A 24,391-nucleotide genomic window follows, 5' to 3' on the forward strand; every position below is an offset into this window, starting at 1 on the left:
ACTGTGCAAGGAAGGAAAGTATATTTCGTGTACAATGCTTCTGACTTGGGCAGATGTGCCTTTGCAGGATGTCATCTACCCCCGACCACATCCTCTGTGGTGATAGAGGCAGTTCAGAAACACTTTTAAAACATTTTTTAACATTTTTTGCTGTGAGTACAATTGGGCAAGCGCGTGTTACAGGGGTGCAGTGCCTTCACAGCACAGCAAAGCCCCTGCGTGGTGCCTGCAAGAGGCTGTTTTGTGGTGCTTGCTGCATGCTGGCTGTGACAGCTCCGCTCGCAGGCAGGAGTCAGGTGAGGAGAGGGCTGGCGATGTCCTGTCCGAGGAGGACATCAGTGTCCCCTTGCCCAAGGTGTCTCTTCAGGTGTATTTATTTGGAGGGGAGAGGTGGGGAGTGAACACAGGAAGGGCGCAGAGCAGCGTGTATTTAGCTACGTTGGTGCGATTTGTGATCCCTTCACCACACGGGGAGCAATCCCCAACCCCTCAGGGCACCGAGCGGGCTCTCCCCCCTTTCCCCTCAGCCAGCAGCCGCACGGCCGCCATGACGCCTGCGCGCGCCCGCGGGGCATGCGCGCTGCGGCGGCAGGAACCGAAACTCCCGCGCCGACTGGGAACGGGGCGGGGGGGGGGGCGGTGGCAGCTCCCCCTCCACTCCCCCCCCCCTCCATGCAGCGGGGAGGGGGCGGGCGGAGGGGGCGTGGCCGCGGCGCGCGAGCGGGGCCATTTCGGCGCGCGGCTGCAGGCCGGGATGCGCGCGGCGCCCCGCGGCACCCTGCCCGCCCCGCGGCACCCTGCCCGCCCCGCCGCACGCACGGCCGCGGCGCTGAGCTGAGCACCGCCGCCTGCCCTCCGCCGCCTCCTCCTCCTCCATCCCTGCCTCCTGCCCTTCTTCCCTGCCTCCTTCCCTGCCGGCCGCCGCGCCATGGCGGCCCCCAGCACCATCGCCCCCGCCCTGGCGAGTAAAACCAAGACGAAGAAGAAGCACTTCGTGGCGCAGAAAGTGAAGCTGTTCCGGGCCAGCGACCCGCTGCTCAGCGTCCTCATGTGGGGGGTCAACCACTCGGTAAGCGGCGGGGAGGAAGAGGAGGAGGAGGAGGAGGGAGGGCCGCCGTGCCCCCCCCCCCCCTTCAGGCTCCGGGTGGGGTCGTGTCCCCCCCTGCAGCGCTGCGGGGACGTGCCGCGGTGCCCCCTGCTCCTTTCCTTGGGGGTGGAGGCGGTGAAAACCCCCCAAAAGCTCTGCTCTTAAAGCTGGAGCTGCTCAAGTTCACGGCTGCCTCCTGTGCGGTTTGCATCGGGGCTGCTGCTGGTGGTGGTGGTGCTCGGTGGTGGTGGTGCTTGGTGCCGTGGTGCTGGGCATTTAAAACCAGCGAGCAGCCTGCTGAGGAGGCTGTCACATGGCCGGGCATTATTACGGGGCTCAGGGCGCAGCTTTGCATCTTTAAATAGCCGCCGCGGCAGCTTGCGAGCACGGCCCCCAAAGATCACCCCCAAAAATCAGCCGTCCGGGGGCTGCCAGGCCGAAAACTTCAGCTGCTGCCTCCCCCAGCGCGGTGCCGCCGCTTCCAGGTGCTGCTCGCTGCTGGTGGGCAGCCAGAGGCTTTGCATCAGGCTGCGAGCCTTGTGGCAGCAGAGCAGTCGGTGGCATGAAGCCGGTTTTCCCTTTGTTTCCTGCACATCCAAACCTGTGTCGTTTTCTTTGTGTGTGGTTTAACAGCTCGGGCACAAAGCTGGGCATCCCACGGGGGTGGTGGGGATGTGCTGGGGGCCCCTGGGTGCCAGCGAGGCAGGGAGGGAAGCGGGGTGAGGCTGAACCATCCCCTGAGGGTGGCCCTGCGAGCCGGCAGGAGCTGGTGACAGAGGGCTTCGAGCTGTCCGTAGGTCGGCTGTAAGCAGTGACACCCTGCATCACGAACCGATAAGGAACTAGATAGCTATCTGCTCAGCAAAAAAACCTCTGATTGTGGAAGTGCGCAGCGTGCCGCTTGCCGGAATTAGGCTTACGTGCACGAGTTTCTCTTGCTCCTAGTGGCTATTTTTCTGCACAGCTCCGAGGCAGACAGTGTCAAGGAAAGCTGGTGGAGGTGGGGTGAGGCGCTTCTGGGGTCTCCCTGGGTGGGAGCAGAGACCTGGCTGTAGTTGTAGCTACACGTGCCTGTTCTGGAAATACCAGTGCTTTCAGAGGCTCTGCCCTCTCCAGTGCCGTGCCTAATAGCAAAGTAAATAGTGACAAACACAATAGTGTACATGACTCCTACCATCATGTGCTACCGGGGAGCGCGTAGCTGTGCCAAGTGGAAGAAGCAATGGAGGCGTGCTGCTTCGTGCTTGCAAAGCTAAAAACTGCAAATTGGAATCCTTTAGTTGGGGAGGGTGGGCGCAAAGAGCACGCTCGGGAATACGATAAACTTGGAGAAGTGCATCCCTGTGTTTGTAGAAGGCATGGCTGTGGGCTTGAGCATCTGCCGTGTGCTACAGATATTCTGGTTCCTCACCCTGCTGCAAGGTGTAATCGTGAATAATACTTTGGGCCCCATGGAATGGAAATCCCTCTAAATTAGAGTATGAAAAATAATTTGTGTCCGAATCTAAATACTTCTTAGCCAAGAACGTAGCACCAAAGCGTTGCAGGATCCTCTGTTAGGTGCTCACCCTGTTGGTTTGTAACGCCTGATGTGGCTTTGTCTGACAAGTGAAAATGAGTCTTTAGTGTGATTGGAGCAGGCCCTGTTATCACAAATCAGAATTTCTTGCAGTCAAAATGCAGCATACCTATGTGGATTCGTTAGAAACAGGAATTAAGGATACTTGTGTTTCTTAGCAAAATAAACAGAAACCCATAATAAAAGGTTAGTCTAGGAAATGAGCGTAATTCATAGGTTATGATGATGGTAATTAAATAAACTTTGAGCATATTACTCATCTGAAAAATCTGACTTAAGACTGCTTCCACTGCTGTGTGTAGCAATTAATGGGACAGTAACAGTCCCCGTGTCTCACAACAGATTTGGGAGGAAGGATGCATTGAAGTGGTGCGTCTGAGACGCAGTTCCCATGTTTCTGACAGAATGTGGTGCATGCTGGAAGGAAGCATTTGGTGAAGGTAAAACGTGAAAAATGGGATTCTCTGTAGGCTTCTCAACTTTGAGTGTAGGCCCATAATACTGCTATAATGTGATAGCCGAGTTCTGAGGGATCCTTGGATTTTAAATTGAATGCGTAGAGAGGTGAACTATATAAAGAGAAAGTTACAAGATCTGTGTTCTTAACTCTCCTGTCCTAGAAGGAAATGCGTCTAAAAAGGGAGGTGTAGTGCATCAGCATCACAAAGCAATGGGGATTATAGCAAGTGCATGAATTCCTAATCAGGAAAAAACCTGCAGGGAGGTGCCTGTTACCTAAGGCTCTTAAAACAAGCAAAAGCCTCCTCCCTCCTCAAGCTGTTAGAAAATCGTTGTGGCGGCCCAGGCTGTTGTTTAGGTAGAGAGATACCAAATGCATAATCCTAATTGGGAATGCAGTCAAATTCAGCAAATTAGAAGGGCACGTGGGGGAAAATGACATGTAAGCAGTACCCAAAGATGTTAAGAAGCATAAAAATATGCTCACATTCAGAGCAATAAATTCACTTTTTGGTGTGCTGAAATACGCTGTTGAGTGAAACTTTCCACCACGTGAAAAGGCGAGCAGCCCTGTCCCAGACCCGAGGTGCGATTGTGATACTGGTGGCTGCTGCAGCATCAAAGGCTAATTGCTGGTGTGCTCAGATCTTCCGGGCATCTGCATCAGTAAGAATTGATCTTATCTTGGTCTTTTACGTTGTGTCAAAGATAATCTGTCAGTGCTGCTGAAACAGTTGTTTAAACTCAGCAATTAATGTGACTTAGAGCTACATTTCTAACTAGAACAATTGTAAGAAAATTCCATGTACCAGTGGCATAGTAATTGACATCCTTATTCTCACCTTCATACTGTCACCCCCGGCAGACTTCCAGCAGCTGGGGGAGGGAGCAGGAAGGTGGCACGTAAGTTTTTGTCCAATGCTTTGGGAAGTCATGCTTCCCTCCTTTCATTCTGTGCCAAAAAATGGGAGGCAGGCATACATACCCTGCCTTTCCTGCAGCACACTACAGTTGTCTGGGCCCAGTCATGATGAGTCTGCTCACTCCCGTGTTGGCTGTCTGCTTCTGTCGGAAGCTTGTTAGGAAGGCTGGGAATTTGTAGGGGACCGGGCTTAGGTCCTTTGCCATGTATTGCCCACAAATATGGAAGATCACAGAAGTGGTTTTTTTTTGGTAACTGATTTTAAGGTAAGGAATTGAATGCCGGAGACCTTGCTTCTGACTGCATGTAATGGTTAATGCAGAAGAGAATGAATGCCTAATGAAGTTCTTGAGCATAATGTTGAGTTTATAGAGGGAAAAAAAAAGCCCTCAGCCCCTAGAATCTGTAATCGCCATCTGTTTCAGGATGATTACAAGCTGATCTAAAAATTTACCAGTGCCTGACTTCACAGTGGCACTTGCTGCCTGATAAGCGAATGAAACAATACGAATACATGGATCAAATGCCTTTTTTTCTCCTCCAGCGTATTTACAGAGCGCATCAGAAAGCGTGTACTTCCAATGGGTGAAGAATTCAACAGGCAATAAACTCCAGAATCACCTTCGGCTGGTTACACGAGGCATTGCGAAGCCTGATGCTACTGTTGCACTCCCAGCTGTAATCTGGCTTGATCTTTTTAAGAAAAGTGGAGCAACAACACAAGGACAGTGTAATAAAAGGGGTGAAAGCCATGAACTCCTGTCTGCCAGTGCAGTGTCTTCACCCCTATAGTTAGATGTGGGGAGAAGAAAGCCAGTGGGACAAGTAAACGCAGCTTTCCCCCTTGTATATACTAAGATATATTTGATCGCATTAGGAAACCTTCTGCAATTCCACAGAAATACAGAATAATTAAAGCTTGGCTATGCCCTATAGAGTAAAAACGAATAGCTTATGTTTATCACCAGTTTCTTTTAAAGAAAGAAAAAATGGCAGCACTTACTGCTAGGAGTGCATGCTCATAAGTGACAGGACTTGGTAACTTCTGGGTCTGTATTTTTATGTACTTTTAAACGATAGTGAGACTGGTTAAACCCTGAGGATATGGAACTGTAGTGTTGATTCATGGCATCAGCTGTCAGCACAGCAGACTGGTGGGAAACTGAGAAGGGCAGGGCTGCTCATCAGTTATATTGTCAGCTGTGTTGCTAGTGTTTATGTTAATGCAGAGCATCACCACTGCACATGGGCTCCAACAGGGCTTTTTCGAAGTAAAATGCAAGTTACTGGTTTTAGATTGATCTCCAGATTTGTAAGCGTGAGCTTGGAGAAAAGCCCTCCTTATTAATTGTTTAATGGCAATGGTGGTAGATTGCATGGGAGAAGGCTCTTTCGAAGAAGCAGGAAGCAACAACGTATTAAAAAGCATTGATTACAGCATAACAGATAATAAAGCAATTAAAACTATTTTTGAAAGTTATCTGGGCACTCAGCCCAGATGTTTGTATATAGAAGGAAGTAGAACAGGAAAAGCTATTTACTGAAAACTTGGTTCTTTTTTGGGTGTCAAGCTCTGCGTTGCTGCAGAAATTCACTTCATAATGCTTTTGCATCTCGGTGGACAAACTCTAGGAAAAATACAAATTGCAAATGTTTACTGTGGTTGGAATAAAGGTAGTAAACGTTCTTACATGAAATAAAATCGGGAGTGATGTCTCATGTGGGTGTTCTTCTTTGAACTATTGAAAGGAAATGTACAATAGCTTCTGTTAGGGTTGAGACAGGAAGAGCTATGAACAAAAATCTCACAGCAGTCTCAAAGCTACTTTCTGTTTCTTCCCCTCTACAAAATAAGGCACTGCAAAGGCTAGGGTATTTTGCCTATAGGGTTTTGAAACTGAATTTCATTAACCACAGCAGGGAGGGCTGGACAATGTTCAGCGAAGCAAACAGGCAACATAAATTTGTTTCTCTGAATCAACTTTGTCATCTTATTTGAGTATCTTGCACCAGATGCCTTAAAAGAAATTCTGTGGTGGATTATTTTAGAACTCCTTGGTCAATAATGCAGGCACTTATATTATGCCCATTGGCTAGAGACTGGTAGTTGTTTTTTTGAGCCCTATCCTAGAATGACAAGCTTTGTTTAGTACAACTGTCCCACCCCATTATGCCTCTCCTGGTGAATGATCCTGGTTTCTGCTCTTCTGGGAGAATGCCTCGTGATGGTCTTGCTTCCATGTGTCGTGCAGCTTCATCAGACCCTTGGAGTAAGCTGGAACTACCTATTATTTATTGATCTTCAGTTTAATCTTGCCTAAGCACTCAATTAGAGTTGTAGGCATGTTGGCTGAAAGGTATCTTGACTTGTTGAAAGGTTAGTCTTTGTTGAAAGATGACATTTTAAAGACTTGAAAGAAGTAAGCATTCGTCTTCATTTTCTTCTGAACTCTAGGTGATTGAGTGCTGTTGTGGATAACAGACTCAGTATGAATTTACTACTTTATATTTACTCCTAGGTCCTATTTCCATGTTTTTCTGCTTCTTACCCTTGATGCTTGCTATTTAGGTATCTAACAACTCTTGGCTTCTCTTCTTCCCTTCTCGCTGATAGTGAAACACATCTTAACCTTGCAAAAGGGCTGCAACAGTCTTAAGAAAATTGCTGCCCCTCTGGGATGGTAATGACAAACCTTGGTAGCTTCTACAGACTGCATCCAGGTGCTGTGGCGAAATGGGCTGGGTTTGAATTGTTGGGATGGTAACCTCGGGTATGTGGCTCGCTATGAGAGCATCTGTTCTATGATCTTCCTGTAGAGCCCGGGTTCTACAATAAGTTAATTAGTTTTGTGCTGAGATAGCTCGATAGCGATGTTGTGAAAATTGTTTGAAGTAGCGGAATGCTGCAGTGATGGATCTCACAAACTGAAAAGAAAACATTAGCTTTATCTTCAAAGAGCAGGTCTGAATCGCTTGCAGTACAAATACATACGGCCATACACCTTTTAGAGTACTTATTTTTCATCAGACTTGGTGAACTACCACCTCGTGTACTGAGACAAGGTAATTAGAGTAATCCAGCTCTTTTGAGTGCATTTTAAGTTCCCAAGGTAACCTTAATATCGTGAATGTGGCTGTGAGTATATGCGTGGTCCTTTTGGATTCTAAGAAAAAAAAAACAAACAAAAAAAACAGGAAAAGAAGCAAATTTCCCTCTGTGGCATTATTAGAAAGCCTGTGGAGCTGCTCGGTGAGGCTGGGATTGCAGAACCACCTTGCTGCCACCTGTGCTAACTGGTTTAATCCCTCACTTTCCCCAGTGACCCTCTGGTGTCCCAGTTATGTGCTGTACCACCTCTTGCAGGTCTGCTGTTCTGCATTTGCATCTTATCGAGTCTTTGCCATTCCAGTCTTTCTGGTTAACAAGCTCAGCTGTATCTCCTTTTCCTGATCAGTAATTACCCAGCCCCAAACTAATAATCCAGCAGAACTAATATGCTCTGAATTTTTGGATGGACCGCAGCTCACTGGGGTTCATCATCCAGCCACGCAGACGTCTGTACCAGCACAAAAAATGGGGAAAAGCAGAGATGGTGGGGAAAAACACCTTTGCAAGGAAGTGCCAATTTGTACTAGCATTAGGTTAGTCACACCACAACCTCTGTAACACTTGAGCCAGCCAAAGTGAGGGCTGTTGGGCTTGTTTCCTCTCCTTTTCTGGTACTAAACTGATCCAGTGGTGACTTTGTCTGGGGAGATGCAAAATTTAGGGGAGGGAAGAGGCTGGCATGATGTGCTACAAGGTACATTTTTATGGCTGCGTAGGACAGTTAGAGGGACTGTGTTAGCTCTGGTTTGTGCTCTTCAGCTGATGAGTGGTTTCCTGTCAGCAGTTTGATTTCACATCTGGAGTTGAACTGTTGCCCCTTGTAAAAATAAAAAAAAAAATGAGAGCTCTTAGAGCGGAGACCTTTCCAATTATTTTAACCTTTTGAAATAGGCACGCATTTTGTACGAGGCACAGCTGCCTGTTATACCTGCCAGTTTCCTGTCATCTCTTCCACCGTGGCCTTGAGGAAGATGCAAAAACATTTAACTTTTTAGTTTGCATTTCTGGATAGAAAATGAATGACTTTAGAAGAGTTGCAGTGGCTTCGTAGGGGCTGCACCTTTTGAAGTTTTTCTTAAAAGTAAGCGACAACACTTGGAAGACCACCTAAAAGATATTTCTTGAGTCTTGCCTTAAAGGTTCTGCTGTAGAATACCAAGCCTGTGGTTATAGCAGTCAGTGACTTTTTCTGGAGGGGAGAGAGGAAAATATCCAAGTTGGTTAGCATGAGACCAGTCAGAAGAAAACAGCTTAATAAGAATTTTATTATACCGAGCTGAAACCGAGCAATATCTGATTAGCTTGGTGCCAAGCCTCACTAATTCTGTTACCAAACTAGTAATTATGCTGTGGTGCCCTTCGTCTGCGGGAGGCATGTCCTGGTGTGAGGTAGGCTCAAAGCTGTTCTGCAGAGTTGAGTTCCTGCTTTGATCGTGTTGCCCAGCACATTGTAGATCCCTGCTAGATCATTTAGGTACCCAAACATTGTTTAGCTACTGGCTGTGTTTCTTGTTTGCTCTGCATACTGTTTTTCTCTCCCAGTGCTGCAAGCTGTCTGTGGTTAGAGGGGATTTATTGGTATTCTGCTGTAGCATGGCCCTGCTCGTGGGTTGGGTCCTGGGTAATGATGACAGAAAACTTCCTAGAGGAGCTCAGACTGTTCATTAGGTATGCAACTGTCAGGGCACTTCATAGCGTGCAAATCGGATGTAGTATAGTTGCATGTAGCTGAGCAAAAATCAGTAGATTTGCATAACAAAAGCAGGGTTGCTAAATTATAAGCTTCTTGCTTCAGTCTTTTAACTTTCTATATTTTGGGCTAAATCTTCAGCCAGTTCTGAAAGACCAAATTGTAAAATAACAAAAACTGAGAGGGCAATTGGATGAAGAATGGGACTTTTTTTTTTTTTTTTTTTTTTTTTTTTTTTTTTAAGACTTTGAAGTTGTGATCCTAATAAATCCTTTTTTGTAAAAGCCTAATGGTGATCAAGGTTACTTCTTGGCTTTTGTATAATTTTGAGAACAGCAGAACAAACACTTGCATTCAGGCTATTGGTTCTGAAACTTATGACTCATTAATAAATATCCCCTTTTTCATGAAGTATTGTGTGATTTTTCTTCTGCAAATGATATATATATTAAAAAAATAATAATCACTCAGATCCTGTCCAGGTAAATTCCTTCTCTGGAGTTTCTGCTTGTCATTTGCTGTTCTGTTTCTAGGGGTTTTTTGTGCCTTTCCTGATTGTGAAAGCAAATCCTGTCATCTGTTCCAGACTTGCTTAAGAAGCCTATATAAAGATGTACAACTTCGGTTTTTAAGATGGTATGCAAATCAGTTCTCAATGTGTAAGATGTATAGACTGTCTGCTACAAGAAGTGACAGCATTTAAAAACTTGCACTTGAAATTAAATTTTTACGGTAAGGCTTCTAAGAGGAAGTCCTTATTAAATCTGTTCTCAGTTGGCTATTCAAAAGACTTGGTCGTATTTCTGGGAAAGATAGCAGCCAAAAACACGCTGACTTCACTGGAAAAGCCCATACGTGGCCTCCTCCTCCTCCTCAGCCACCACAGACTTCCCATGGAGGCTGAAGAGATGACTCACGGGGCCGAGGGGCAGCAGCTGGTGGCTCTTGTGGATGGGGCCTTGCTGCTCCTGATGCTCGCTTATTTTTTCCCCCTCTGATGGTAAGGCTGGGGGAGAGCTGAAGAGATTCTCTGGCCTAGCTGTGCTTTCTGGGCCTAAGCAGAATGATCGTATCGGTGAGTTTTTGGTCTGACTCATGCTGCACTTGCTATCTGCGATAAGCAAGCCTGCCTGCTGCTCTTGCACAGTGGACGGGACCGAATTAACAAAAAAAGCTTTCTGGATATTACTGCTAGTCTTCTATAAACTGGGGGGGAAAATAATTTCCAGGAACAAAATCTTGGTATGTTAACACACACACAAAGCCTCGTGACCCCTGTTCTCAGAAGCCTTTGCCCATTGCTATAGGTGCCCGAGTTCCTGATGTAGCAGTTTCCCCAGCTGTTATTTTGGTCTTCAGCTGATTCAACAATGCTGCTTTCTCTTTCCTACCTACAGCTGCAGGCAGTTGTAGCTGGTTATTTCACTGGAATGAGCTATGCCCTCGGGCTGTGTTGGCTTGGGGATGTTAATAGGGTTCAGATGTCTCTTGGCTAGCAGTCCTGCACTCTTCCCTCTTCAGTGCTCCACTGCTGCATGTCAAAGCAAAACAGTATCAAACCCTTGAATCTTGGAGTGCTCTATGCCTTTTTCCTGATTGGAATCGGAAGGATTTTTTTCCTTTCTGTCATTTGCTAGGACTTTTTTTTGCCCCCCAGGTACAGCAGTCACCTGTGTTTAGTAGATATGGTGGATTTGCAGATCAAATTATTTGAAAAGAGTTAACTTGGGAGACTAATCTAATTCGTTTCTGACATGGCAAGCACAAAAATACCAACATAGGCTCTTTAAAGGAAGGATATAGTTTTGGTTGCATATTTTTCAAGATGAAAGTTGTATAACTACTCACCTGGACAAGTTTTTTTTCACTGCAACAACTTCCCTGTTGCTGAAAATCAATTCAAATGCTGATGCTAGTTGGTCACTCAGAAGAAATTTAATACTACACCTTCGGGTAGGTGGAACAAGTAACAGGACTGAGTTAGTAAAGCATCAAGCTACACGTTCTCCATTATTTACCATTACCTTCCTTGCTGACAAGTTTGTCTGAGCTCAAAATTGGCTTGTCAGATTCCTGCCAGTTGTTTGGTCTTCTCCTTTATTTGATAGACTAAGGAATTGAACCCTAACTTAATTTATTTTATGTCCATTTCTCAAAGTATGTTGAAGTCTTGGCAGCTTCATTCTCCAAGTACTTTGAAGAAAGCTTTAAGAGTTTCGCATGTGCTGTTGTAAAGATCCCTCAAGAACCTTGCCATCCCAAGAACAGCACTGGTAATCAGGCAAAGTATGTAAGGAAATAACATCTAGGATCTAATCTTAACAAGTGAAGAGGGAAAATGTGCTGTTAGAAATGGAAATCTTGTTTGACTCTTATGAAAAAAGTCATTTAAGCTGTTAAAGTGCGCTGGGCCTGTAAACTTAGGGAAAGGGGAAAAACCTTACTGTAACTCTGCAATTTACTTAAAAAAAAAAAAAAACAACAAAAAAAAAAACACGTTTCTGGACTTGTAGAAAGTCTGTTTGGGTATTGCATAAATAACAATATGAACTTTTGAAGGTTAGGCAGAGATTCTACAAAAGATGGATTTGATGATCAAGATTCTGCCACAGCTGCCTTCTCCCACAGCTTTCTATCCTGCATTTTATTTGTGTTGGGATTGACACACTCATTAGAGGCTGATCAGTCCATAATACCCACACCCCAAGCATGCAAGTCTCCTGACACAAACATCCTCCACTATTTCTCTGCTAATTCACGTATTTATGAAATGCTGATGAAAACTTTCTCATTTTTATAATCCCATTTCACTGAACAGAAAAAGTTTGCCTCAGAATGAAGCTTGATCTTGTATCTCACTTTCCAGGCACCGCAGCGAATATCCAGAGCTTTGTGCTGTGGTTCTGGTGCACCCCATTTTTCTTACCAGGCTCAAATGTGGGCTGATGGCATATGCCCAGGTAGTCATTTTTTTCCCTCTCCTTGTGTGCTTGATGTGCCAAATGTTTTATTTAAAGTTCTACAGGCTGTAACCATATAGGTTAGTTATATATAGGCTGTAACCTTATATACTTAGTTGATGAAAATGATCTCTTGCTTGCTGAAATGCGTTCAGTTCGGGAAGGCTAAACCTGCCCTAGAGCTGTTGATGCAGTTGTGCCATAGTCTGTTGGAACGATTTGTGCCAAACTTCTTGATCAGGCTTCTGTGAGAGAAGTGTTTTTAAAACTACTGCCAGTATTGGCCAAGTTTTTGGATATATACAGCAGCCTAGAGCTCAGGGTAGGGTGGAGAGGAGCATACAGTCTCACCTCCCGTGTTGGACATGGTTTGGGAGCTGTGTCACTGCAGTGGCTCTTCACAACTGAGGCTTGAGAGATGTATTTATTTTTTTTACAGCAAGCCTGACAAACCAGGAACAGAAATGCTCGGCTTTTAGACTCCTTGAGCATAAAATAAACAATGTGCTGTGAGTCACAGCACTGCCACTGCATAACTGAGGGCAGCTTGCAATTTTCTTTCTTCTTTTTTAGAAACAGACTAGTCAAAAGATTGGTATTGTTGAATTTTGCTGTGCCTTCCAGGACAGAACAGCTGATTTTCTGCCTGATTAACCTAGCACTTCGTGTTTCCTGAAGCCTTGATCCAGTCTATTTTCATATATTTGCCCCTCTCCGAGCAGGCAGCTCTGCAGCTGTGCTGGAAAGGAAAGGTGTGTTAGATGACACTGTGCTAGATAAGCAACCAAACCCAGTGAGATCTCCCCACCTAGGCAGGTCACACTGGCTCGGGTTCAGGGCAGTGAAATCCACTCTGAAGTGTACGAGGTGATTAATTAAATACTTTAGGTGGATGTCTCGAGTTTTTGGATTAAAGTTTGCATCAAAGCCAAGCTAAGCTAACAATACAAATTCTCCACAGCATCGTTAATCATCTTTAACTATCCAGGCTATGATTGCAGAATAGTTGCGTTGCTTTATTGGAAATATAAAATATTTCCTGTGTGAATATAAACAATTTACATAACAGTGACATTTTCCTTGTCATTTAACTCCAGCGCTGTGAAACTGAAGGCATTTAATTAATCTTGTTAACTTTGCATGGTGATTTACTAATGAACTGCTTCAATTATTTATCTTTTTTTTTCCTCCAAGGAGTGCTTAAGTTCAGGAAGCACAAAATAACTAACCTGAAGCCAGTAAAGCTCTAGTGCAATCACTTTGCTCCAAGAGACTTCCAGCTGCTTAAAGCTGGCACTGCATCTCCCCTGCCCCTGTTGGGAAGGGGAGAGTGCATAACCTAGGGTGTGGAGGTCCTGCGTTTGGGGCCTTGTGTTTTGGGACAGTCGTGCTTCTCTAATTTCTGGTGGAGATGTGCAATAAAAGCATGGTTTCATTGTCCTGGTGAGACAAAGTGAGAAGAAAGGGGTGGCACCAAGTAAAACCCAGCGCTGTCACCTCAGCGGTGCCCCATGGAAAATTAACTTTGTGTGAGGGGAGCAGGGAGGACAAGGATGTGATGTGAGTTGCTTTAATCTAAAATAACTACCAAAATTACTTAATTCTCCTCGTGGCCTTTTTAAGCACTGGTGGTAGCAATTAGTGGGCGGGAGAACATGCTGAGAGTTGGGCTGTGTTTCTCCTTTCTGCAGAAGGTTTTTTCTTCACTGCAAATGCCAACCAAACTAAAATGTAGAGGAAATGGAGGTGCAGTCTCTTATTTTTAAACTGGAGTACAGACAGTCCAAATCCATAGTAACTTTTTTTGGATCTTGGAAACACTTCTGTTTGTACCAGCGAGAGACACCAACACCAAGCCTAAGGCTATTGTTGAACCTAGAAGTTAATGTGTTAGACTTCATCCATCTTAGAATTTGGCATTTAATGCTTTGGGCCTTTTTTTTTTTTTTTTTTTTTTTTTTTCAGTAAGTAGTACAGAAACCTTTGCCTGTTCTCCATCATCTTTGTGCAGAAATTGGAAAATGCTTCTATTTTTTCGATTAGTCTTCTGATAAGAAACTTCTTCCTGACATCGTGTAAGGAGGTCTTCAGTACTGAAAAGGAATAGTGTACTTTCTCCATGCTTATAGGATCTCTCGTCTTCTAGTTTTGAATGTGCATTGCACTCATTTCTGTGCCTGTCCCCTTCCTGATGTGACTGTCTTAGTAAATCCCTCCTGTGAGGACAGTTTATGCTTACACCAAGGAGCAATTTGCCAGACCAACAAATAACTTGCATCTACATGTGCTGTGAGAATCTGAGTGCATATGGGAGTCTTGGAGCGGTAACTTTAACTTGTGGTTCAGCTGTGATATGTTGTTTCACTTTTACCTCCTACCAGCAGCAAGAGTTGTTGCTCTTAGCCCAATTTTTTCCATCCCTTAACTTACTGTTAGCTTGGCTGTTAACTAATTCAGCAGTAAAAAACCTTTTGGGAAGGAGGAGTTACTTTTAGGAAAACAAGTAATTATTTCTGGTGGGGTCTGGCAAGTAGCAGCGCCCAAGGCAGGGGCGGGATTGGCCCCATGGGCTACAAGGAGTGGCTGGAGTCTGGTCTGACCCCCTCACAAGGGGAGAAGGTGCTTGGCTCAGAGTCGTGTGTCCCTTCAGCCTTGTTTGTTGAGATTTTAACCTCACTCATATTGTACTTGAAAAATCTCATAGCAGTATTACTTTATAGTTGTCTCAAGCAAGCATGTGTAATTTACATGGGCAAAAAATGTAAGAAGACTCTGCTTGAAATGACAATTTTCTGTGAAGTTGCCACGCATTACCATGTGCTTCATGAGAGGTAACTAGCTTACTGAAAGCTTTCTCGATTGCTGTCCAACACAACATTTTAAGAGGTATTTTTGAGACTCTCTTAAATCTCTTCTCTCTGCCACTCCAACAGAAGACATGCTTCAAATTCAAGAGACTTCTCTCCCGAGAGAGCTGTTTGTAGCTAGCCTTTTCTTAGGCAGTCTTTGTACTAAACCACATCCAGTCAGTACAAGTCACATCCGATCAGCAGCACTACCTGTGGTATAAGGTAAAGGGATGAATGATTCCGGTCAAGCCCTTCCCAGCTGCATCTGGTTTTAATAACAGGAGGCCCAGTGCCTCCTGCTTAGTTTATGCTGGCTCTAGTATTTGTCTGATCATCCAGTAAATCAATTCAGCTTGCTAAAAGACCAGAAACTAATCTGGCAAAAAGTCTGGGTTTGCCTTTTTTTTCTTCTCACTTTTCCCGGGATCATAGATGGGACCAGCTTGCCTTCTTATGAAATGGGGTTAGTGGAGAGGGGGGCAGGGGAAGTGAGGCTGCTGCCACTTGCCAAGTGGCAAGCTGTGTAATTCAGCTCAGCCATGAAGCAAAAGGCTGCAAAACCACAGCCTAAGCTGATCTAACTGCTGGCTGCTGCTCAGGTCAGTCTCCGCTAACCGAGCTCAACAAAAGGCATGTCAAATGCCAGGGGGTAGGAGTGCTGGATCCAGCGCTCACGCTGGCTTAGACGGCTGTGGAGCTGCAGCCAGAGCAGTGGATGAACAAAATGAACTCTGTAGCACTGTGCTGTATGGTAAAGTCTTCTGAGTTTGTCGTTCTGATGATGATGAATTGGTCTGACGATGAGCATTTTCAATTTCTTACTCTCTTAGGCTTCCATACGTCAGATCTGATACTTGGCAATACTTAAGGTGCTAGTGTGCTTTCAACACCAGATTTCAGGCTGTGCATGAGTTATGATGCATCTGCTTTGTGCAAGTGTTCTAGCTCTTCCTTTTTTAGTGACAGCAAGCCCTACTTTGGGCCTGAGGAATCTTCGGAGCTGAAGTAACTCTGAATAAGTCATGTGCATTGAATACTTCTAAACTATTCAGGACCAGGGTGCTGTTTTTTGTTGTTGTTGATTTGGTTTGTTTGTTTGTTTCTGCTAACTTTTCTACTGTTCTTATAAGAGCTATATGAGTCATGACTGTGTACCTTTATAATATTTTGTATCCTGGATATTCTCTGATATGAATAATACTGAATACATTCTTAAAGGAATAATACTGTTGTCTGAAGGTATCCAGAAAGAATTGTGACTGCATGCATATGCAGATATTCTTAGGAGGTGTAATACTCCCCAGTATTCTTGGGACATGGACAAGCTACCTCAGCTCATTTTGATGACGTATTGTAAAGACTTTATCATTCTGATTGCTTTCCATGCTTCCTACCCCTTTCAGCATTTTCCACACAATGCTATTTTAAGAGCTACCTGCTGCTGCACACCCTGACTGTGCTTAGCGGTGAACCTGAGTGAGGTTTTTGAACCACGAATTTTGATGCTTGGCTCCAGCATACTTATAGAAAGCACTGGCCAATACTTGAACTTTAGTTTTGTCTCTGTAGATCATGTTTCATACATGGATTCAAATCTTGGTGCTAGCTATGGTTTGTTCATGTAAGCTGTCACTAGTTCCTTGCTTTCCTATGGCTGAAGAAACTTGGAAGTGTAATGGTTAGTAACTGCTTTGCGAAATGAACCAAACATATCTGAAATCTAGGTGACACCAAGTATGTCTGGTTGTGTTGGTAATGTGCAAATGTAACATTGGTAGTGAGGTAGCTACTTTTTATATGTGTGACAAAAAAACTGTAAATACCCTACCAAAAGTGGAGAATGGTGTATTCAAATACAACCTTGTAATTTCAGCAGACTTAAAATGTAATCAGCTGTCTTGGCAGATGGCCAAGGACACAGAAGGCTCCTGGAAGACTTCCAGGTGCTAATAGTGTATTTTGATTAAATTTAACTATGGACATTGAGTCTGGGTCTTCATATTTCGGTATGTGTTAAAATGAATGTTCTAAATATTAGTATTTCATTTAAAAATCTGTTTTAATACTCAAAAGATCAGGTATCCGGTATCCTCATGACATAGTTCTTCCCTATGTCAAGCACAATAAGGGCTGAAACATCAGTGTTACGTGAGTATGTAGTCCACTGTGTTACATTTCCTAGGGTTCCATATACACACACACACAAAAAAAAACTAGGCATTTCAAAAGCTTTACAATATTTGTCAGCAGCCTCAGATCCTCCCAAGAAACATTGCTGCATTTGTTCTGAAGTCTGTTTTATTGCTGGTGTAATGAGCTATTAAACAAAAAAATCCACCGTAGCAGAATTGTGGTGTGGTGGATGGGGCCTTTGACAAGGCTTCAGGCTTGTAGGTTGGCCCCAGGCCTGCTGGATCAGTTATCTGCCTGTCCATTTTTCTGTTGGTGAAAAGGTTGCAAATCACAGAATCATTTAGGTTGGAAAAGACCTCCAAGATCATCAAGTCCAACCATTAACCTAGCACTGCCAGGTCTACCACAAAGCCGTGTCCCCAAGCACCACATTACACATCTGTGTACCTCCAGGGATGGTGACTCAACCACTGTACAGCGTGCTCCAATGCTGCACAACCCCTTCAGTGAAGAAATCTTTCCTAATATCCAAACTGAACCTCTCATTGAGGCCATTTCTTCCTGTATCTATTCTTGCTTGGGAGAAGAGACCTGCTGCAACCTCCTTTACGTACAAGGAGGTCTCCCCTGAGCCTCCTCTTTTCCAGACTAAACACCCCCCAGTTCCCTCAGCCACTCCTCACAGGACTTGTGTTCCAGGCCCCTCACCAGCTTCGTAGCCCTTCTCTGGACACGCTCCAGGACCTCGATGTCCTTCTTATAGTGAGGGGCCCAAAGCTGAACACAGTTCTCAAGGTGTGGCCCCACCAGAGCTGAGTACAGAGGGACGATCACCTCCCTGGTCCAAAGCAATGGAATGACAGGGCAAGCCTTCATGCTTCCAGATGTGTCAGTGTAGAGAAGAAAACATTAAAGTGAAGTGGCAGAATGAGGTGGTTCTTTTCATTTAATTTAGAAAAATTTGAAAATTTCTCACATTTCAGACCCTGAAGAATAAGTATGTAAGATTTGGTAGGCTGCTGTCAAAGATGAAGGTAGCTGTACAAGTGCATTCCTGTTAAAATACTCACAAATGTATCTATCTTTGATGCTGTACCTAGCTTGGGAGAAGGGGGGAAGTAGGTTACTGTAATATTTGCAGGAGTGCTGGTGTGATCATGAGAGCAGGTGACTGGATGTGGGATTAGTTCAGCTCTTCTGTGTAGAAGTGTATTAGGAGGTGCTTGCATTAAGGGATTGTCAGGTCAATAAGTCAGTCTGACTGAATTCAGGAGCAAGAAAAGTGAAATAACGCTTTCCCTGGAAAATATTTTGGACAACTGATGCAAACTGTAACTGCGTAAATGTTTACCAAGTGAATGGGTGTGCATCAGTAAACTTCTCGTAAAGACAAGTATTTAAGGAGCCTTCAGATAAAGTGTCTTCAAAAGAAATAAAGGCTGCCTAACTGAATGAGTTGAGAAGTCATTTAGGTTCTTAATCCTCGTTTGGTTGTTTTTTGTTCCCAGTTACTTGAATATAATTGCATTGTCACTGCAGTTATGTCACTGTATTGTCTAGAGATGTTTCTAACATCATTGAACTGCCCTTGTCATTCCATCAGTCTTAAATTCTGCAATAAAATTTGCAGTGTCTCAGAGCACCATTAGATATGCTACGATATCTTATTGTAGAGGTCTGATCTTTAAATCATGGTTTCTTTTATTCATTAAAAAGGCCTGATTCATTATTGCATTTTTCTTTTGATCCTTGCGCTGGTTAGTAAAATTAATTTTCTAGTTAGCTTGCAAATAATGTTGTAGTTGAATAGGCAGGTGTTTGTGTAGCCAGGCTTCTCAGCTCATGCTAAGCTTCACCGTGTATCTGATAAGACCGCAGCAATATTTAGCACATCTTTAAACAAGACTCCTATGTCTTTGCTCAGCATTTTTGATGTTGAAGTGATGAATCAAGGCTGTATAATGACGGGAGGCTATTGTGTGCAAAACAGCATCCTGGCTGTTAAAGAAATGGGAATGTATATTGTGCAGAGGGGTTAGAAAACTTATCTGGAGGCTAAAGCTAAGGGAAGTAAAACGAGGGAGCTTCATTCTATCCATCACTGAAAAACATACTGCTAAGTGACTACATTACCCTGATGTGCTGGGCATGATATATATGTTCATTTCAGTATGTTTTAAAAACTAAAGAAATATTGAGTACTTGGATGCCAAGCATGCATTTTGTTTGTATGTTAAATGTGCCAAATATTAAAAATCTTATTTTAACACTTTTTTTTTTTTTTTTTGAGGGAAAACTGAAAAATCATGTTTGCTTTGAGTATTTGCAAATCTTTTGTGTGCTGTGGGTAAAGCAGTGCCCTGCCTTTAAACTCTGAATATCTAAGAAACTGAAATGTGCTATCCATATATAAGTATTCTAGAAACTGATAAGAAAATTAATTCTATCGCTATTGCAAGTATAGAACTTTCTCCGTGGCATTACATATTCATACCTGTTTTGTTTAAGAACTGATGCACGCTCTTTAACTATTATTCAGTGCACGTTTTTTGGTTTGAATGTAACTTCATAGTTTTTCTTCATGCTGTAGAGGCCTCTATACAAAAAGTGACAGTAACTTGTTGCTTCAAGGTGGTTGCATGAAATACATGAAGAAATACCTGATACAGGGTGGGAAGACTAGTTGTTCCTGTACATAGCTGCTGTGTAATTTTTAGAGGGGAATTTCTCCTATGTGTCAGCACAGGACCCATCTCCTTAAAACTAATGTTTCTCAGGAGTTAAAATACATGTTTTATTTTTGATAAAGTTTTTGTTTTGATTAAGTGCACCACCTTTATCCACTACATTCAGTTCCTGTTGTGCACATCCAGTCATTCAGTGCAAGTATCTGACCAAACGAAAAAAGTTAGGTAACTTGCATATCCTCAGCTTAAGTTGTAAGTAAACAAGATGAGGCTGTTTTAAATTACTGATTTATGTAACTCTTTCAATCTTATCAAGTAATCTATTTTTAGTGTTCTTAGCAAAAGTTCCTGAGGTGCATGAGGGCCTCAACTGCGAAATTGTGTATAGGGAGCACTCCATATTAAAGGATCAGGTTAAAGATGAGCAGTTACTAATTCCTGTAGGAAATACTTCAGTTCAAAATCTGTATAAATCTGATCTTCAGAGTTAAATACAGCAAATGTCTGTTGGAAATGATCTTAGTCTGCTCCCCTCAGACTTCTCAGATGTTTAAGCCGGGATCCTGACTGAATTGACTTTTTTTTTTTTTTTTTAATAAGACCAATTACCTGCTGTTTTACAATGCTGAGTCTTCTCTGTTTGAGGCTTGGCTAATGAATGCATGGCTGCAAAATAAAGAACAGTGCTGCCCTTTTGGGATGTGTGGCACTGATCAATGGTAGGAATGACATTAAGAGCCAGACTAATCTTAGAAGGAAAATGAGATTCTCATAGTGGTAGAGAGCTGATCTGGGTCCTGGGAACTGCAGTGTGCTGGGCACGGTGGTTAATGTAAGCAGCTCACCTAAGCTTGAGTTGCTGTGCACTGACAGCTTCTAGTTCAAGCTGTGGGTTTAGCATGAGCTCAGATGTCTGCATGCTGTGTTGCAGCCTGCGGGGCTTTTTTTGTTTCCTGTGGTATTGTGTATGTGTTGTTTTTTGTGTTTCTAACTAGTGTTCAGACGCAGCAGTTCTCAGAAAGGGTGATGGAGGTATTTTTCATGTCTCCGTTTCAGAAGGTGGGAGAGAACGGCTCTGTTCACCTGCTTCTTCACTGCATTTCTCAGAAATCTTTAATTGTCCTTTAAAGCTCTTCTGGCTACGCAGGAACTCTTCCAGAAGGCAGAAAACAAGCAAGAGCTTGACTGCAGCCTCCCCACCCCCAAGCCACATACTTTCTATCTGTTAAACTCTGTACCAGAGGACAGATCCTCAATGACTTTGTTCCTGTCCAGGCTCTGCTTCTGCTGGGGAGCCAGGCATTGGCAAGTGGCATCTTTAATGAAAATGGGTGGCTTGATTGCTTGCCTAGGGAGCAACCTATGGGATTAACATAGAACCTGATCTGTTCCTCTTTGTTGCATTGGAGCCCAGCACCCTGTGCTTCTGAACTGCTAACCTACCTGCATGCTCTTCCAGGTGAATCCCTTCACTTTCCTGCAAAGGGATTCACTCCATCTCCCCTTGTCCCTAAACTCCTGCACTGCTATAGACCCAAGGCATGAAATGAAAACAGATGGTGGTGCTGCTATGGCTTATCCCACAAGTGTAACGTACCAGTATGTGATAAGACATGTAGTTAGCCCATCTGTAAGCAACATAAACGTGAGATAGCAGTGAGATACGTGGGTAATGCTAATGATTGCAACTAATCACGTCTGTGAGCATAAATGTACTGTTTTTACATGTCATCTCATTTGAAAACGTGTTTCCCAGCTTAATGTCGTTTCTGTATAAACCCTTCTGAAGCCTTCTGTACCCGGAGTTACTGGTGCGCTGTGTGTGGCTGGTGTAAAGGCACTCTGCTGAGAGTAGTTCACAAGTAGCAAGCTGCTGCTGTGCAGTTGTTTTGTGGTAGTAGTCTGGGTTTTATAAACAAAATACGGTGAGCTTGTTTGTGAATGAGTTTGTGCAGTTTGTCAAAAAATCTGCATGGACTATGTCTACAAAAGGACATCAATCTCTGAATGGATTGACTTCCAGTGAACTGCTGCACTGGCTAGATGATGAAGCTTGGGGCTGTGTGTGATTATTTTTTTTAATTAAAATATAAACTACTTATGTGGAAACTGGGTTTATTGCAGTGAGAGGAGGAGCTGGCTAACAAATAAAGTTCAGCTACCACTTAAATCGCTGCCAGATATTATTTTTTTTGAGAGAAACAGATGTAAATCTAACTTTATCAAGCCCATGCTTCTGTCTCTGGATATTTTAACCCCTTTCTTTTTTAAAGGGGCTGAAGTGTATAATTTAAGGATCAGTGGAAGTGTCTGCTTGTGTTACAGCAGTATTGTGGACTAGTTGTGCTTACTCTAAACTTGTCATCATGTAGAAAGGCTCAAATAAATGGTAGGTGAGAGTAGACTACTTTGATTTATTTTTTTTTATAGGAAGATTTAAGCATTTCTAATGTGTACAATCAAATAAAATATCAAATACAATCCCAAAGTCTATCTCATTCAAAAAGATGCTATTAAAAAATGGAGGTGAAAAAACGCAAACCACTTTATGAAGAAAATAACTAGACAGCTCATAAGACCTAGATCTCTCAGTGCGACAAGGAGACAGATACAGGACATGAAGATTTTATCAAAGCTGACCATAACCATTCAGAAGTGAGATCTTGGTGTTATGCCACCATGTGATGGGAATCCAACAAGCAATTGTTGTGAATTACTAGAAGAGGAACAAAGAGTAAACCAGACAAGGTTGCCATGGCACTGTGTAAATCCAGCTTGCAGTGACATCCTGAATGCTACGATCCTCTCCTCGTGCCAAGAAATATAGTAGAGCTGAAAGCTCAGATGATGGCAACAGCAATGGTCAAAAACTTGGAACAGCTCTGAAGAAAAAAAAACTCTTTAATAAGTCAAGACTCTTGTGTGGAAAAAGATGACTGATGAATATGTAATAAGTCTTAAAAATCAAGAGTTAAGCTGAGGATTGGGTAAGAAGCAACTTCTGGCTTTTGCCATGCAAGATATGGGAGCCAGGTTCAAATTGCAAGCAAGTTGTGGTTCTTGCAGCAAGGTGTCAAACTCGTTGCTAAAGGGTATTGTGGATGCTAAAACTTTACATGGGTTATAGTGGATGAATTTTTATAAAACTAACCCATTGAGTCTTGCTAAATAGAAACTACATTCTGTGCTATGTGGAAGCCAGGGAAAATTGCATGTGTGTTCACTTCTTACACTGTTCTCCGAGGTATTTATTTATAGGTGCTGTCACACAGAAGGCTGGGCTGGGTGGGCTTTCAGTTTTAAGCATCTGCTCATGTTGTGCTGTTGTTGCACTGTGACCTTGTGCTATATCTCAGACAGGGCTGCTGGGGACACCTGGGGGTCATGTCTTTGAAAGTCCAGCAGTTTAAGGTTGTTATTTTGATAGGTTTGCTTCACATTAAAAGGTGCTCACAGAAAAAAAAATTATGGAATTTTCTACCCTTACATTACATATCTCAAGTTTGTCTAAAATTTATCTGTTAAATATGATGCTATTCCTATGAAGAGTTGCAAATTTGAGGTTTTAGATAATATAAGCTATCTTTAATCTTTGATCACAAATCACTGTGATGTACTATAGGCTTCATTGCTGTCTACGTTGCAAGAAGAGCACTGAATTTTAAACTGTCAAGGTGATGGACATCTGCTTTGTCAGTGGCAAGTTATTGCTACTCCAGTTCATAATTTATGTATATTTTCTGTATTATTTCTTAAACTTTTTTCAGCACAGTAGAAATTTAATTGAATTCTTATAATCTTGCTGTAGTGAATTTGAAACTTAAAATACTAGTATTGTGTGGGGTGTTTTTGGTTTTGTTTTTCTTGCTCTGAAGGCTTGCTGGCAAATTCTCTGAAGTTTGGTTATGTGTTTCATATTTGTTACTAAAATAGTTTAAATAAAAATGTTTCTGATCAGATGTTGCAATGTGTAGTTACTCGTATGAGCTCACGCAGAGGGTGCTGCTCTGATATAACTTAACATTCCCTTCATTGGTTTAACCTGGGAGACTTCAATCAATTTTATGTTAGATACTGTACAAAAGGTTCATAAGGGTGGGTAAGGGAGGCAACTGATAATCACGACCCGTGCTCAGTTCTCGCTTTACCATCTAATCTTCATGCTTTCAGTTGCCCACCTAGATAATCGAAATGCTGAACCTTACTTTCCCTTGTAAAAGAATGGGTAGAGGGAAAGCTCTGCTGAGCAGTTTATTGTAAGAAGTAAATCTTACCCTTGTCCACAATGCACCACCTCAGCTAAAATTAAAGATTGCTTCCTTGATTCAAGTAATAGCAGCAGCAGCTAGGTTAATAGCTTTTTTCAAACACAGGAATTTTACGGTCAAATTTCAAGCCTTTACCTCAAGTGCTGCATCATCCAGCAGTGACTGAGTGCTTGTTTTTATGGACCACTGGCCTCCATCAGTGTCTGTGTATTTCTGGTGCTGTGTTAGTTCCCTCTCACTTCTTTTCTGAAATGGTGACTAAAATCTAGTCTTGCATGGAGTAATACCACCATCATTGGCTTTGTGTTAGGAGATGGCTGAGAACGAGCTGCTATTTTATTTTTTTTTTTCCTAAAACTTTTAGATGAGGAGATGAATAAAGTACAAAGTTATGAGACGTGACCTTTTATCAAAGTCCAAAGCTGCCGCTTGTTCCATTTGAGACTTAATGGAAAAAATGTAAGGCTGAAGGGAAATAAAGGAATTACAGCGAATGGTCAGAGACGGACACTGTGTAATCTCTTTACAGTATCTAACAAAAACAATAAAACTGCTTTGATGCTTTGCTTGGGCTTTAACAGGATCTGGGCAGAGTTACTAATCTGATTTTTGTGACATAAACATCAAAGCATTAAACGAAAATAACGA

The 24,391-nt window shown here is 43.1% G+C and overlaps 1 protein-coding gene across 2 annotated transcripts in view; it reads left to right on the forward strand.

Moving 5' to 3' along the window:
• Positions 1-647: 647 nt before the first annotated feature.
• Positions 648-24,391, forward strand: part of PIP4K2A (phosphatidylinositol-5-phosphate 4-kinase type 2 alpha) — a 108,552-nt gene continuing 84,808 nt past the window's right edge. Inside the window, exon 1 of one of the 2 annotated variants that reach the window (XM_084509914.1) lies at positions 648-1,069. In XM_084509914.1, the coding sequence (XP_084366040.1) occupies positions 929-1,069 (141 nt within the window). In that variant the 5' untranslated portion in view covers positions 648-928. The remainder of the gene's footprint in view (positions 1,070-24,391) is intronic. The other variant, XM_084509913.1, reaches the window with a different exon arrangement.

The sequence above is a fragment of the Aythya ferina genome (assembly GCF_964211825.1).
Source record: "Aythya ferina genome assembly, chromosome: 2".
NCBI classification, from domain to species: Eukaryota; Metazoa; Chordata; class Aves; order Anseriformes; family Anatidae; genus Aythya; species Aythya ferina.